Raw genomic sequence first — 13,667 nt, forward strand, 5'->3', positions numbered from 1 at the left:
ATAAACACACACAGTGATTTGTTCAATAAACCATGCAGCAAATCTAGCACTGAAACAGAAGCACCAAAAACTGCAGGTCTTCTAACGCCCACCACATGCTCCAGCGGTGAGTCCGTTCCCATAGACGTCCATGTTAAAATGTCCAACTTTACAGCAGAAATACACATTTACAGCCTGATACAAAAACAGTTTTGATGTCCCCCTTCATAACAGCTGGTAAAGGGGGAAGAAACTCACATGCTTAAATTGTTTCCATGAACACATCCAACTTTTATGTCTGTGTCCTGCATTGCAGATGTATGAAATGTGATCACAGTAGCAGTGAAGGAAACACACTGTTTATTTATTTATTTGTGTGGGGCAGAGCTTTAAGTTGACTAAAGCAGCTTTAAGTCACCACGGAAACATCCATGTTTGACCTGAGTGTGATCATTAAGGACAAAACACCTCCACTTGATGAGAAGTTGGACACAGTGAGCCTTCCTCATCTTGAGCTGTGCGTCACACTGGTGAACTTTGACCTCTGCACAGCAGGTAAATGTTCATGTAAACACTTAGCACTGTCCTGTTTAACATGAACTCACGGACACACCATCAATCACGGTGCAGCACGTCCACACGGTCTAGCTCACGAGCTGCATACATGAATAATCTGAGAGCGAGAGGAGCAGGAGGAGGAGCGGGAAGAGGAGGAGATATAAATACAGGAGATGCACAAACCAGAGCTCATGAGGAGGAAGGAGAGGGAGAAGAAAACCTAAAGAGAAACAACAAACTGACTGAAACCAGGCACCACAGAAGAAAAAGAGTTTGTGACACTTTCCTGCAGGAGTTTTAATTATTTGTTTCAAGTGAGTTGGTTCACCTTTTCATGAGCTTAATGACAATTTTAACATGAGGAGACTAATTTTTCTGTTTTGTTTTGTCTTTTATAGGTTTTCAAAGGTGCTTTTAAAGATGGAGAGCATACGAGCTGTGGTCTATCTGTCTGTCTGTCTGTCTGTGCTGACATCACTGTGTCAGGGTCAAAGGTCAGGCAACAGCCACCTGCCATCTGCACCTGACGAACCAATCCTCGGACTCTCAACCAGTGAGCTGGTGAGTCATCTGTCTTGTACGGGATCACTGCATGACTTTTATTTTGAAAGGGTCGGGTTGTCTTTTTTTAATGTTTCTTAAAATAACGCTAAAATAAAATACAATTAAAATGTTTAATCTGGGGACATTTTTGTGGCTAGCTTATTGGAAGTAATGAAAATACAAATAATTTGGGCTGCAAACTTATGAAATTAGGTTGTAAATAAGGCTGAGAAAATTGATTCTATTTAAGATGGCAAATAATAAACTGAAGATGGTAAAACTGAAGTTGATTGGGGCAGACAGAGGACTGAAGAGTAATATTGCTTCATACAGTTCAAGGATTAAGAATAAAGAGAAACTGAAATGTGGATGAATTAGAAGAAATAAAAGGTTAATGATAAGATTTGATGCTGATGTTCTCAAATTAAAAGTGACTTTGAAAAGAGGCTCAAATTTGAGGTTGTTAAAGTGATCAGACATGGGGGGGGTAGATTTTCTGTTTAAATTATGATGATTAAACACTTACTAACAATACTTTACTGAAACATTGCATTCAACCAGCTTTATCATATCTGGATTTAATAAAAAGTAGAAATAGTAATTTGTAAAATTAGCTTTTATGTGATGTGACGAGGACGTTCCTTCTGACTTTTTAAGGTGATTAAAAAAAGACAAAACCTCAAGTCAAAGAGACAAAGTGAACATGTGTGTGAAACATTTAGACTTTTAACGTACAAAAACAATTTGAAAGGCGGCCAAAAAATAAATTAAATAACAGATTACATTAATTTAATTGATGCAGAAAGAGTCAGTTTTTTAAATAAATTATTATACTGCATTAATTTCAGTTAATGACCTGCTAAACTCTAAACTAAAAATGCAAACAGGTTTCCTGAAACTAAATGAAATGTTTTTAAAGCAGGCAGACATATAGGCGCAAACTAAAGAGATTAATGAAACACAAAAAGCTTTTAAAATAAAATAATTAGAAAGAAATTTACAGAAATATTTTCAAAATAAAAGTCATTATGGGGTTAGTTTGATAGTTTTGAAGATGATGGAACAATAAAGAAGGTGGTTAAAGAGTTAAATTACAGAGAATCATAGTAAAGAATATTAAGATTATTAAAATCAATTAGAAAAAAGTAGTAAATAAAACTTCAATTGGATAGAAATGAAAATGATTACTGTAACAATAAAGAACTAAACAATAACAGTGATGAGAGATATGGCCTTGTTTATGAGTGTGAGCTTGTGTGTGTGTGTGTGTGTGTGTGTGTGTGTGTGTGTGTGTGCAGGCTGATGCTCTGCAGGGTCTTCTGGATGAAGCTGATAGCTCGGTCGGTCTCTCTGTGGAGAAAAAAGCCAGCGTGATCCCACGGGTGAGAACATGCTAACAGCTGTCAAATGCCATGACACCAATATTAACAACAACAACACTAATAACATTTATTATTATTATTATAATTATAGTAGTACCTTTTGAAACTGAGTTTACAGACAAAGATGCAGGATTGGGGGCTGATGTGATGATTAAACCCATAAGAAGCCAAGCTGCTGCCTTCTCAGTTATTTGGAGGAGAGACAAGGGCTAGATCCAGTGTAACCCAGCTGAGAGAAAATACTGGTATCAGTGGTTAAATTTTGGGATCAGGAGTCAGCAATTTTTTTATTCTGTGTTTCAAAGTTTAGAGCTGAGTGAAACAGTTATCTGACTGCAGGATTCATTAGCAGATCAATTAAATTCAATTCAGTTTTATTTATGTTGTGCTAAATCACAACTGTTGCTTCAAGGTGCTTTATATTGTAATGTAAAGACCCCACAATAATTCAGAGAAAACCCCAACAGTCATATAACTCCCTATGAACAAGAACTTGGCAACAGTGAGAAGGAAAAACTCCCTTTTAACAGGAAGAAAACTGGCAGCTTACGGGTAATCAGGGAGGGGCAGCCATCAGTTGGGGGTGAGAGGAGGGAGACAGATTAAAAGACATGCTGCTGAAGAGAACCAGAGATTAATAATGATTAAATGAGTGGTGTATGAACACAGGTGACTGAAGAAGAAACACTCAGTGCATCATGGGAGCAGCCTATTGCAGGATAACTACAGGATGGTCCAGGGAGCCAATGAAGAGAAGCCAATATAAGGGAAAACATATGCTCTCGTTCTATACCCTCTCAGTATGGCTACATTTTTTGTGAAGAAATCCATGAAGTCATTACTAGCCAAAGTGAAAGGAATACTCGGCTCAACCGAGCTCTGACTCTTTGTCAGCCTGGCTACAGCGCTGAAAAGAAACCCGGGGTTGTTCTTGTTTTCTTCACTCAGCGATGAAAAGTAGGATGTTATCTGCTTTAAGCTGCGCCTATGTGAGTTATATCAGGCAGTCAGGCACTTCTGATTTGAGACTTTTTCTTTTTCAGAGGATTCACAGTATCCAGAGTCGTACAGAGTGCGGATGTAAAACTATTAACGAGATAATCAACCTCTTTGGGATATCAGGGAAGTAACAAAGTACACATACTTTGTTACTGTACTTAAGTAAAATTTTATTTTTTTACTTTTACTTCCTATATATTAATACAAATATCTGTACTTTCTACTACGTAAATTTTCAAAAGAGGGTTGTTACTTTAGATTTAATGCATTGGATTTCCCATCACTGCACACCTTTAAACATCAAACTGATTTGAGCCTAAATGAAGGGAACAATAACACATGAAGACAATCCTGTAGGTGTATCTATCACTGGGGCCATTCACTGACAACCAGATGGAAACAGGCAAAACCTAATTTATGTATAATTTATAGTGCTATACTCAGGGTTTAAAGTGAGCTGGAACAATCCTGAATTTTGGCCAACATCTACCTAGTGCTACAGAAGAGGAGTGACCATACAGGCAGGAATGTTTTTAAGTTGCAGTTAATGCAACAAATGCAATGTTTCTATCAGCTCAACAAATATGAGCAAGCACATAAACTCTTTGTATTTAAAGGTAAGGACTGCTTAGAGACATCTGATATAAACATGTTGCAAAACAATCTGTTGATAGTAACTTTGTTGCTATCAACAAGGTTGCATGAAAACACTCTGCAGTTTAGTGCAGGATAAACAGGTTAGCTTGTTGGAGTGTGGTACATTTACAGTAAATCTCTGTCTTGGACTGGTGCACAGCAGCTGTGGTGTTCATGGTCAGTGTTTGGTTACATCAAGTGTAGCAGAGATGAATTTGAATTTGAGCTGATGATGCTAATATTCATTCCCTGAATTCAAGCTTTAAAAGCCACCTTTAAAGACAGTATATACAGTATGCTGTCAGTTCAGTGTATGGAAATCAGCCAACGCAGCTCACGAAACATCTGCTTACATCTTGTTCAGTTCAGCTGTGTAAATCAGTAAATGTCAGCGCAGCAGCAGCAGCAGCAGCAGCAGCACAGGGCAGCTGATCACAGCTGCACACAAAGAAAATCTACTGGAGCGCTCAACAGAAATGATTTTGAGTTGTGATTCTTTTCCCCACGCTGATTGTACTCATTTTTCTGTTTAGATCCTGCAGCAAAGCTACTCATCTAGATTGTAGACAACAGAAAATAGAGCTATTTTATAAAATTATTTCTATTTCTATGTTAATGTTCAAGAGAGTCCATTCAGTAGAATTATTCTACATTTATTTACATAGCAAATACAATAAGTGTTACCTTTATACTAGGAAGGCACAGCTCATTTAACACTAAGTGAATGTTTAAATTGTAATTTTGCCTTCACACTGAAAGTTTTAATGATGAGTCCAAGACCTGTGACCAGTCAGTCATGAAACAGCGTTTGGGCATGGAGCTTTTCAAATTAAATCCTTTTTAATCCTCAGTGGTTTCTCAGTGTTTTTCATTTTTTTGTTTGTCCCGATGAAGATGAGAAAACAGCTACAGCGACTAAATTTATTCTGGAACATGCTGAACCCTCTGTCTCTCTCTCTCTCTGTCAGTGCGATGTGGGTGAACGGTGTGCGATGAAACACGGACCTCGGATTGGTCGGCTCTGCGACTGTCTGAGAGGAACTGCCTGCAACACCTTCTTCCTGCGCTGCTACTGAACTGATCCCCGTGAGGACCTAAACTCCGTCTGGACGCTCACACAGACTTCACTAACTGTGTTCATGAAGACAGAAGTGGACTGCATATTTTTGTCTTTGTTTTAAAGTTTTTTGGTGTCTGTCCTTCAGATTCATTTATTTTTGTTAATAAAGATTCTTCATAAAGCTGCATGGCTCCAACGACTTCATGATTTACACTCGGACCACATCTTCAGTCACTGGCCCACTGCCAGAAGCTGCAGTTCCTCTAATGGCCACCAGAGGCTCCAGCAGTGAATTAGTCCCCATAGACTCCCATGTTGCTGCTTTGCTCTCTATAGCTAATTTCCCCCTTCATAGACACGACCCCTCACTCACTGAACGAGACCCTGAAGCAGGAGATTGACAGATTTGTGCAGCATCTACAGTAATGTGGGTGTCATAACAGTCTGTTGTCATGAAGCGAGAGCTGTGTGAATGTGAAACTGTCGATCTATGTTCCTACCCTCACCCATGACCACAAGCTTAAGAGTGTCTGAACTCTTAGATATAGGGTGAGGAGCTCTGTCTCAGAGCAACTCCTCCTAAACAATGAAAGAAGCCAGCTGAGGTGGTTCAGCATGTGGTGCCCCGGGTCAAAAAGAATGAGTAAAGAACAACATCAGCAAACAAACTTGTTGAATCAAAATGACACCACAATAAATAAATAAAAATTTTAAAACAGTCAGAGAAGGTTTATGAAGAGACAAAAGATAAAATATTAAAATTATACAAATATAATTAACAGAATTTAATTCACAAAAACAAACACAGAGAGATAAACAGCCATTCACATTCACACTCACACCTATGGCAACATGCAAACTCCACACAGAAAGGCCCAGGCCAGGATGGATTCAAACCGCAGGCTCATGCTTTCTAGTCCCTGTCAGTACTCTAGCTGCAGTATTTAAGTGCTCAGTCATTAAATAGAAGGTTAAAAGCATAAAATTAAATCTGTTTAGGTAAAAAGAAATGTGAAAAATTATACTTATTAAATTTACAAATACTGCAATAAAAGCTGAAAAACATAAAATAAGGTAGACACAAAAATCTACATTTTGAAATAAAGCCATAAAATTATGTTGAAAACTATTTTTCAGTCTTGTTACATTTTTTATAAATAATAAAGAAGGTGGTTAAATAAAAAAAAATACTGAATATAAAACTAAGCATTAAAACTTGAAGATAAATCTCTGTAGTAGAATAAAATAAAGAGGAGCAGTCAGCAATGTAACACAAACAGAGATTTTGTTGTTATTTTTTTAGTTTGCTTGTTTTTTTTGGGGGGGGGCAGATTTTTTTTTCTGTCACTCATAAAACATTTTCTCTTGGCTGTGAGCGGTTGGCGGTGAGGGTAGAGATACAGGACAAAAGACATGCTGTGGAAGAGACCCAGAGATTAATAATAACTAATGATTAAATGCAACAATGTAACTAAGGAATGGTTCAGGGTCACCTGATCCAGCCCTAACTATAAGCTTTATCATAAAGGAAAGTTTTAAGCCTAATCTTAAAAATAGAGAGGGTGTCTGTCTCCTGAATCCAAGCTGGAAGCTGGTTCTACAGAAGAGGCGCCTGAAAGCTGAAGGCTCTGCCTCCCATTCTACTCTTAAGTATCCTAGGAACCACAAGTAAGCCAGCAGTCTGAGAGCGAAGTGCTCTATTGGGATGATATGGTACTAGGAGGTCTTTAAGGTAAGATGAGGCCTGATTATTCAAGACCTTGAATGAGAAGAAGAATTTTAAACACTATTCTAGATTTAACAGGGAGCAAATGAAGAGAAGCCTATATGGGAGAAATCTGCTCTCTCTTTCTAGTCCCTGTCAGTACTCTAGCTGCAGCATTTTGGATCAGCTGAAGGCTTTTCAGGGAGCTTTTAGGACAGCGTGATAATAATGAATTACAATAGTCCAGCCTACAAGTAATAAATACATGATCTAGCTTTTCAGCATCAGTCTGAGATTTGTTTTTAAATAATAAGAGATCCATCCATTTTCTTCTGCAGATCTGGTGAGGCTCCAGAGAAGTGGAATAAAATAGATGCAAATACTGTTCAGAGAGTGAGTTGCCGGTTTGTGCTCTTGGAGTGCTTCTTCTTATCATTATCGTTGTATTTCTGTGTATTGGTCCTGGTCTTTTCTTGGTGTGTGCTGGGCTCTTACAGAGCACACATGCAGTGCTTTCTTATTAGAAAGCACTGCATCAATTTTCATTGTTATGCAGATGATACTCAGCTTTACCTATCAATGAAGCCAGATGACACACATCAATTAGTTAAACTGCAGGAATGTCTTAAAGATATTAAGGCCTGGATGACCTCTAATTTCCTGCTTCTAAATTCAGATAAAACTGAAATTCTTGTTCTCGGCCCCACAAATCTTAGAAACACGGTGTCTAACCAGATACTTACTCTGGATGGCATTACTTTGGCCTCCAGTAACACTGTGAGAAATCTTGGAGTCATTTTTGACCAGGATATGTCCTTCAATGCACATATTAAACAAATATGTAGGACCGCTTTTTTGCATTTGCGCAATATTTCTAAAATTAGAAACATCCTTTCTCAGAGTGATGCTGAAAAGCTCATTCATGCATTTATTACTTCTAGGCTGGATTATTGTAATTCATTATTATCAGGCTGTCCTAAAAGCTTTCTGAAAAGCCTTCAGCTGATCCAAAATGCTGCAGCTAGAGTACTGACAGGGACTAGAAAGAGAGAGCATATTTCTCCCATATTGGCTTCTCTTCATTGGCTCCCTGTTAAATCTAGAATAGAATTTAAAATTCTTCTCCTCACATACAAGGTCTTGAATAATCAGGCACCATCTTATCTCAAAGACCTCATAGTACCATATCACCCCAACAGAGCACTTCGCTCTCAGACTGCTGGCTTACTTGTGGTTCCTAGGATACTTAAGAGTAGAATGGGAGGCAGAGCTTTCAGCTTTCAGGCCCCTCTTCTGTGGAACCAGCTTCCAGCTTGGATTCGGGAGACAGACACCCTCTCTATTTTTAAGATTAGGCTTAAAACTTTCCTTTATGATAAAGCTTATAGTTAGGGCTGGATCAGGTGACCCTGAACCATCCCTTAGTTATGCTGCTATAGGCCTAGTCTGCTGGGGGGGTTCACATAATGCACTGTTTCTCATTCACCTTATTTACTTTGTTTATACTCCACTCTGCATTTAATCATTAATTGATATTAATCTCTGGCTCTCTTCCACAGTTCTCTTCCCTCAGCCCAACCGGTCGCGGCAGATGACTGCCCCTCCCTGAGCCTGGTTCTGCTGGAGGTTTCTTCCTGTTAAAAGGGAGTTTTTCCTTTCCACTGTCGCCAAGTGCTTGCTCATAGGGGGTCGTTTTGACTGTTGGGTTTTCTCTGTATTATTGTAGGGTCTTTACCCACAATACAAAGCGCCTTGAGGCGACAGTTTGTTGTGATTTGGCGCTATATAAATAAAATTGAATTGAAATTGAATTACCTGCGGCTTCCTGGTGATCATTATGGATGACTCATCAACATCCCAGTGAGACCACTTCTTCACCACACACCCACACACCCACACACCTACACACACACACACACACACACACACACACACACACACACACACACACACACACACACACACACACACACACACACACACACACACACACACACACACACAGTTATGTTATAGAAGTTACTTAATTAATAATAGTTAACCCTTTAGCTAATAGTTTGTGCAGCTGCTCATTCTCTTGTCACAAAACAGGAAATCATTTACAGGAAAGCAGCGAGTTCCACAGGAATAAATAAAAATATCTTTTTATGACTCACTTATCACAAATATACATGGACAGGAGAGCACACAGGGAGGAAAAGCCAATGATGGCAAAGCAACAAAGGGCACGGAAAAACAGATAATATATATGCACCAGGGTAACTAAAACTGAACACAAAGGCTCAGGACCATGACACTGCAATCTTGCTTGCACACACTCAGCTGAATCACCTTATAGTCGTAGTTTTCCCTCATTGTGTCTTTATGGATGGAGGAATAATGATGGTTGCTTTCACTGTGGGGACACAGGACACTGAGTTAAGGATGGTCCCGAAAAGCAGGAAACTGAGGCTGAGTGACTCAGAGCGGAGGTTGAGAAGGGGAAGAGTCCTCGAGCATCGCAACACAAAGATAAAAGATGAAAATAAAACACACACACACACGCACACACACGCACACACACACACACACACACACGCACGCACACACACACACACACACACACACACACACACACACACACACGCACACACACACACACACACACACACACACACATAAACAAGGCCATATCTCTCATCACTGTTAAAACTGAAAAACTTAACACAAACACTTATTACCAAATGCTGAGTTTGTCCACTGCTTACAGACACTTGCCGCAATTAACACTCCAGGCTGCAGGACAACAGGTTTACTTTTTAGTAGACTGTGGCGCTACTGAATCAGTGATCAGTCAGTAAATTTAATGGGATTTATATTAAAACTGTAAGATGTTTTCTAATGAGCAAACAACACAAGAGATTTGCAACATGCATTTCTGTTGCCACCATGTTGTCCTGTCAACTTGTTGGGTGGATGTTTTATGAGTAAACTAGCTGATTGTTACTGTGTCAGCAAAAGATTATTTGATTATAACACAACTGAATAGAATGTTGGAGCTGTTAAATTCGAGTCAGATTCACTGCTGTATGGAGACTCCAACAGTCCTCTGCATTTCCCATTGTTACAATAGAATCGCTTTATTGTCATTATTCATCACACATTACAAAAGTACAAGTGGTTCTCCCATCGTTCAACAATATGAATATAAAAGTATATAGAAACAGAATAGAAGAAGATAAATCAAACACTTTGTACACGTCTGTATAAGTTATATTTAAACAGCTAAGGATAAATATCACAATAAATAAATAAATATACCTATCAAAAAATTGAGTATGGATGTGTATGAGTGACATGGTATACATGTGTGTTGGACATTAGTAACAGTAGCAGCAGTTTGGTAGTATAAACACAAGTACTGCACAGAGTTGTAACCAGTGATGTGGTATTGTACATGATTGAGACATTGACACAGTAAATGTCCGGATCAGCAGTTGTTTAATGTTCTAATGGCAAACAGGTAACGCACAACACACACACACACACGCACGCACACGCCTAATTACATGAATGAAAACTCAATAAAAGTGAGGGAACTGATGAGCAGTACACGTGATCCACCTGACCCTCCACACATCACAAACAGGAAACATTTTTTAATCATTATTATAGCTATTGGTGTGACCCTTCTGAGCATATTTACACATGATGAACATTCACATGACTCTCGAAACATCACAAACACAGGAAAAGTTTGCCACAATCACTCAAGGTGCTCTCTGGAGAAAGCTGTTAACCCTTTTTCTATTACGCTGTTGGCTGAAGAGGAAGGGGTGCATGAGGTATGGTGAAACATGTGCATTTATTCCCAACAGTAATGTAGCAGATGAGTTTTACTCACTAAATTTGAAACACTGGCTGATGAAGTTGAAGAATTTAAAGTTTGATAACACCAAACTGCTTCCTTAACTCTCTCATGAATAAAAAAACATAATTTATGTAAATAAACATTTACATTTCCCTTTACAGTTTGGGACCATTAGGATGCCTATGTCCTACTGCACAGCTAATATTATTTCATATTTCCAGCTTACGATGTGTTCACTTAAATCCAGGAGTGTAAATCCTGATATTTTTGAAGTTTTTATTTTTATTATTACAGCTTTGGTTCCCAATACAAATTTTATACAATATGAGTAATTAAATATAATCAAAAGGGTGGAATTGTAGTGGGAAATTTCTGTATCACCTGATGACTGTCTTGTAAGAAGTTACTTGTTTGTATGAAACAAGTGTGTGCAATGATGGAAAGCAACTAATTATAAGCTGTGTTCGAGGTCACAAGATACTGTGAGTGTCATTGTTATCAAGCAAGTCCCTATGTGATGGTGGGAGGAAAGCTCCCCACTGCCAAAATAGACAAAGACTGTGTCTAAGTGTGAAGTAGCTGTTATTTTTCCTTTTCAATACACTGGTCAACAACAAATTTGTTGTCTGTGTTTTTTCAGCTGATTTAGGACGAATCTGATGCGCTGAATCCAAAAATCACATTGGTTTTGCTCAATCAGGTCAAGTTTTTGAGCTATGGCCACATGTCGTTTTTTATGTTTTTGTTCACATGTACGCATATGTGGAGCATTCTAGAAGAAGTTGGTGGGGTAAAATGCGATGTCGAATAATTGTTTTGATTGGAAATGATTATTTTAATGACAAGAAGTATTCAGGTCCGGTAGTTCTGGGTGATTATGTTGAAAAGGGATCAGTTTGAAGTCATAAAACCTCGAAGTCTTCCAAAAATTGGTGCGGCAAAGCATAAAGTTGGTGGATCAAAACTAAAGTTAATGGGGCAGCCGCCCCACGAAGTGTATAGGAAAGTTTGCCTCTGTACCCATCGCTCACTCGACTACACTGAAGGAGAAATTTGAAGCGGTGAAATATGTGCTGGAGAAAATTGGTTATGATCAGCATAAGTGGTTTATTTGTGTTGACCTGAAGATGGTGAACTTTTTGTTGGGACAACAGTCTGGCTTCACCAAGTACCCATGTTTTCTGTGCATGTGGGATAGTAGGGACCGTGCTCAGCTGTGCGGGAGGAATTGGTGCCTTGCAAAGAAAGAAACTTCATCAATGACCCTCTGGTGGACAGAGACAGAATACTCTTCCCACCGCTTCACATCAAGCTCGGCTTAATGAAGCAGTTCACCAAGGCTCTGGACAAGGATGGTGACTGTTTCACTTACTTGTGCCAGGCTTTTCCAGGATTGACCATGGAGAAGTTGAAAGCTGGCATCTTTGACGATCCTCAGATCCGTCAGTTCATCAGAGATCCAGAGTTCAAAAACTCAGTGAACGAAGTGGAACTGGAAGCGTGGAAGGCATTTGATCTGGTAGTGAAGAACTTTCTTGGCAACAATAAGGCCAGAAACTATGCAGAACTTGTCAACAACATGCTGACCTTTCAGAAACCTGGACATCAGCATCAAGATGCACTACCTATTTTCACATATGGACCGGTTTCCTGAGAACATGGGTTCAATGAGTGACGAGCAGGGGGAGAGATTCCATCAGGACATGAAAGAGATGGAGTCCCTGCCGCTGGGCATTCCAGGAGTTCGAAGAAATGGAAGTTCAAGCCCTGAAGTTTGAACAATGGTGAAGCAACGTGCAATTTACGTGTACTTACCTTTATCATTGCCCACCATTCAGTTTACAGTAATCGATGTTTCTATCAGGTAATCAATATATGTTGTTGGAAAAACATTTTTTTCTCTTAAAAACATATTTAGGATGATATGTGTTGACAAAAATCAGCTGATAATGCCACAAAAATGTAATCGATTTTGTCACAAGATCTGATTTTTTTTCAAATCAACTTAGCACAAAAACCTAACCTGATGGAGAAAAACGGATGCCATTTCCTGATTCAGCAGGGCCCTAAATACCCTAAATCAGTTGTAGAAATCTAGACAACATTCAAAAAGTAAAAAAATTGTTGCCCAGTGATATCAGTGCTGATGCAAAGACTGGGCATGCTGTACTGATCCCTTTGCAAAGGTTTCTTCCAATAAATCTCAGCAGAAGTCTTTCTGTAGCTAAATTTAAGGATATGATTCCTCCACTGTTATCTTTTTCAATGCCATGTGCCACCACAGTGCAGAGCAGCTATCTAAACAGAGGTCGATTAACTCATTAATACATTAATATCATTAGATAAAAAAATCATTCATAACCATCTCACAGGCATTATTACTACTTTCACTACTGCTGATATTTATTCAGACTCCTTCTCTCAGATTGATTTTTAACGTTAATAGTTATTTCCTCCAAGCCATCAACACGTCTATTAGACCTCATTCCCACCAGACTGCTAAAAAAGTCCTACCATTAATTAATGCTTTGATATTAAATGTGATCACTTGATGGCTAAACACCACAGGCCTTTAAGGTTGCAATAATCCATCCATCCATCCATCCATCCATTCATTCATCCATTTTCTTTTGTTTATCCAGGGCTGCCATCTAAGCAGAGAAGCCCAAAGCTCCCTCTCCCCAGCCACTTCTTCCAGCTCATCTTGGGGGACACCGAGGCATTCCCAGGCCAGCTGAGAGATATAATCTCTCCAGTGTGTTGCACTGTCACAGTAATTTAGGTGTGCCAGATCTGATCCAACTCACCACTAGGTGGTGATCAGCTGACATCTCAACTCCTCTCTTCAAGTGTCCTGAACATATGGCCGCAGATCTGACGATACGATTACAAAATTGATCATCAACCTGCGATCTAGAGTCGTCCTGGTGCCACGTGCACCTATGGACATCCTTA

General features: G+C 39.1%; 1 protein-coding gene across 1 annotated transcript; it reads left to right on the plus strand.

The window, feature by feature from the left end:
* The first annotated feature begins 734 nt into the window (after nucleotides 1–734).
* cart4 (cocaine- and amphetamine-regulated transcript 4) lies at nucleotides 735–5,249 on the plus strand. Its single transcript, XM_030741997.1, has 4 exons — nucleotides 735–851; nucleotides 936–1,098; nucleotides 2,379–2,462; nucleotides 5,066–5,249. Exons 2-4 carry the CDS (start codon nucleotides 958–960, stop codon nucleotides 5,171–5,173), a joined length of 333 nt encoding a protein of 110 aa, XP_030597857.1. The 5' UTR covers nucleotides 735–851; nucleotides 936–957; the 3' UTR covers nucleotides 5,174–5,249.
* Nucleotides 5,250–13,667: the final 8,418 nt, after the last annotated feature.

This window comes from Archocentrus centrarchus, chromosome 11 (assembly GCF_007364275.1).
Source record: "Archocentrus centrarchus isolate MPI-CPG fArcCen1 chromosome 11, fArcCen1, whole genome shotgun sequence".
Lineage (NCBI taxonomy): Eukaryota > Metazoa > Chordata > Actinopteri > Cichliformes > Cichlidae > Archocentrus > Archocentrus centrarchus.

Bases quoted from the DNA above. Each gene is read 5' to 3' on its own strand.
- cart4 (XM_030741997.1), top strand. From the start codon at position 958: ATGGAGAGCATACGAGCTGTGGTCTATCTGTCTGTCTGTCTGTCTGTG. The intron at 1,099-2,378 runs GTGAGTCATCTG...GTGTGTGTGCAG, and splicing joins GACTCTCAACCAGTGAGCTG to GCTGATGCTCTGCAGGGTCT. The intron at 2,463-5,065 runs GTGAGAACATGC...TCTCTCTGTCAG, and splicing joins AAGCCAGCGTGATCCCACGG to TGCGATGTGGGTGAACGGTG.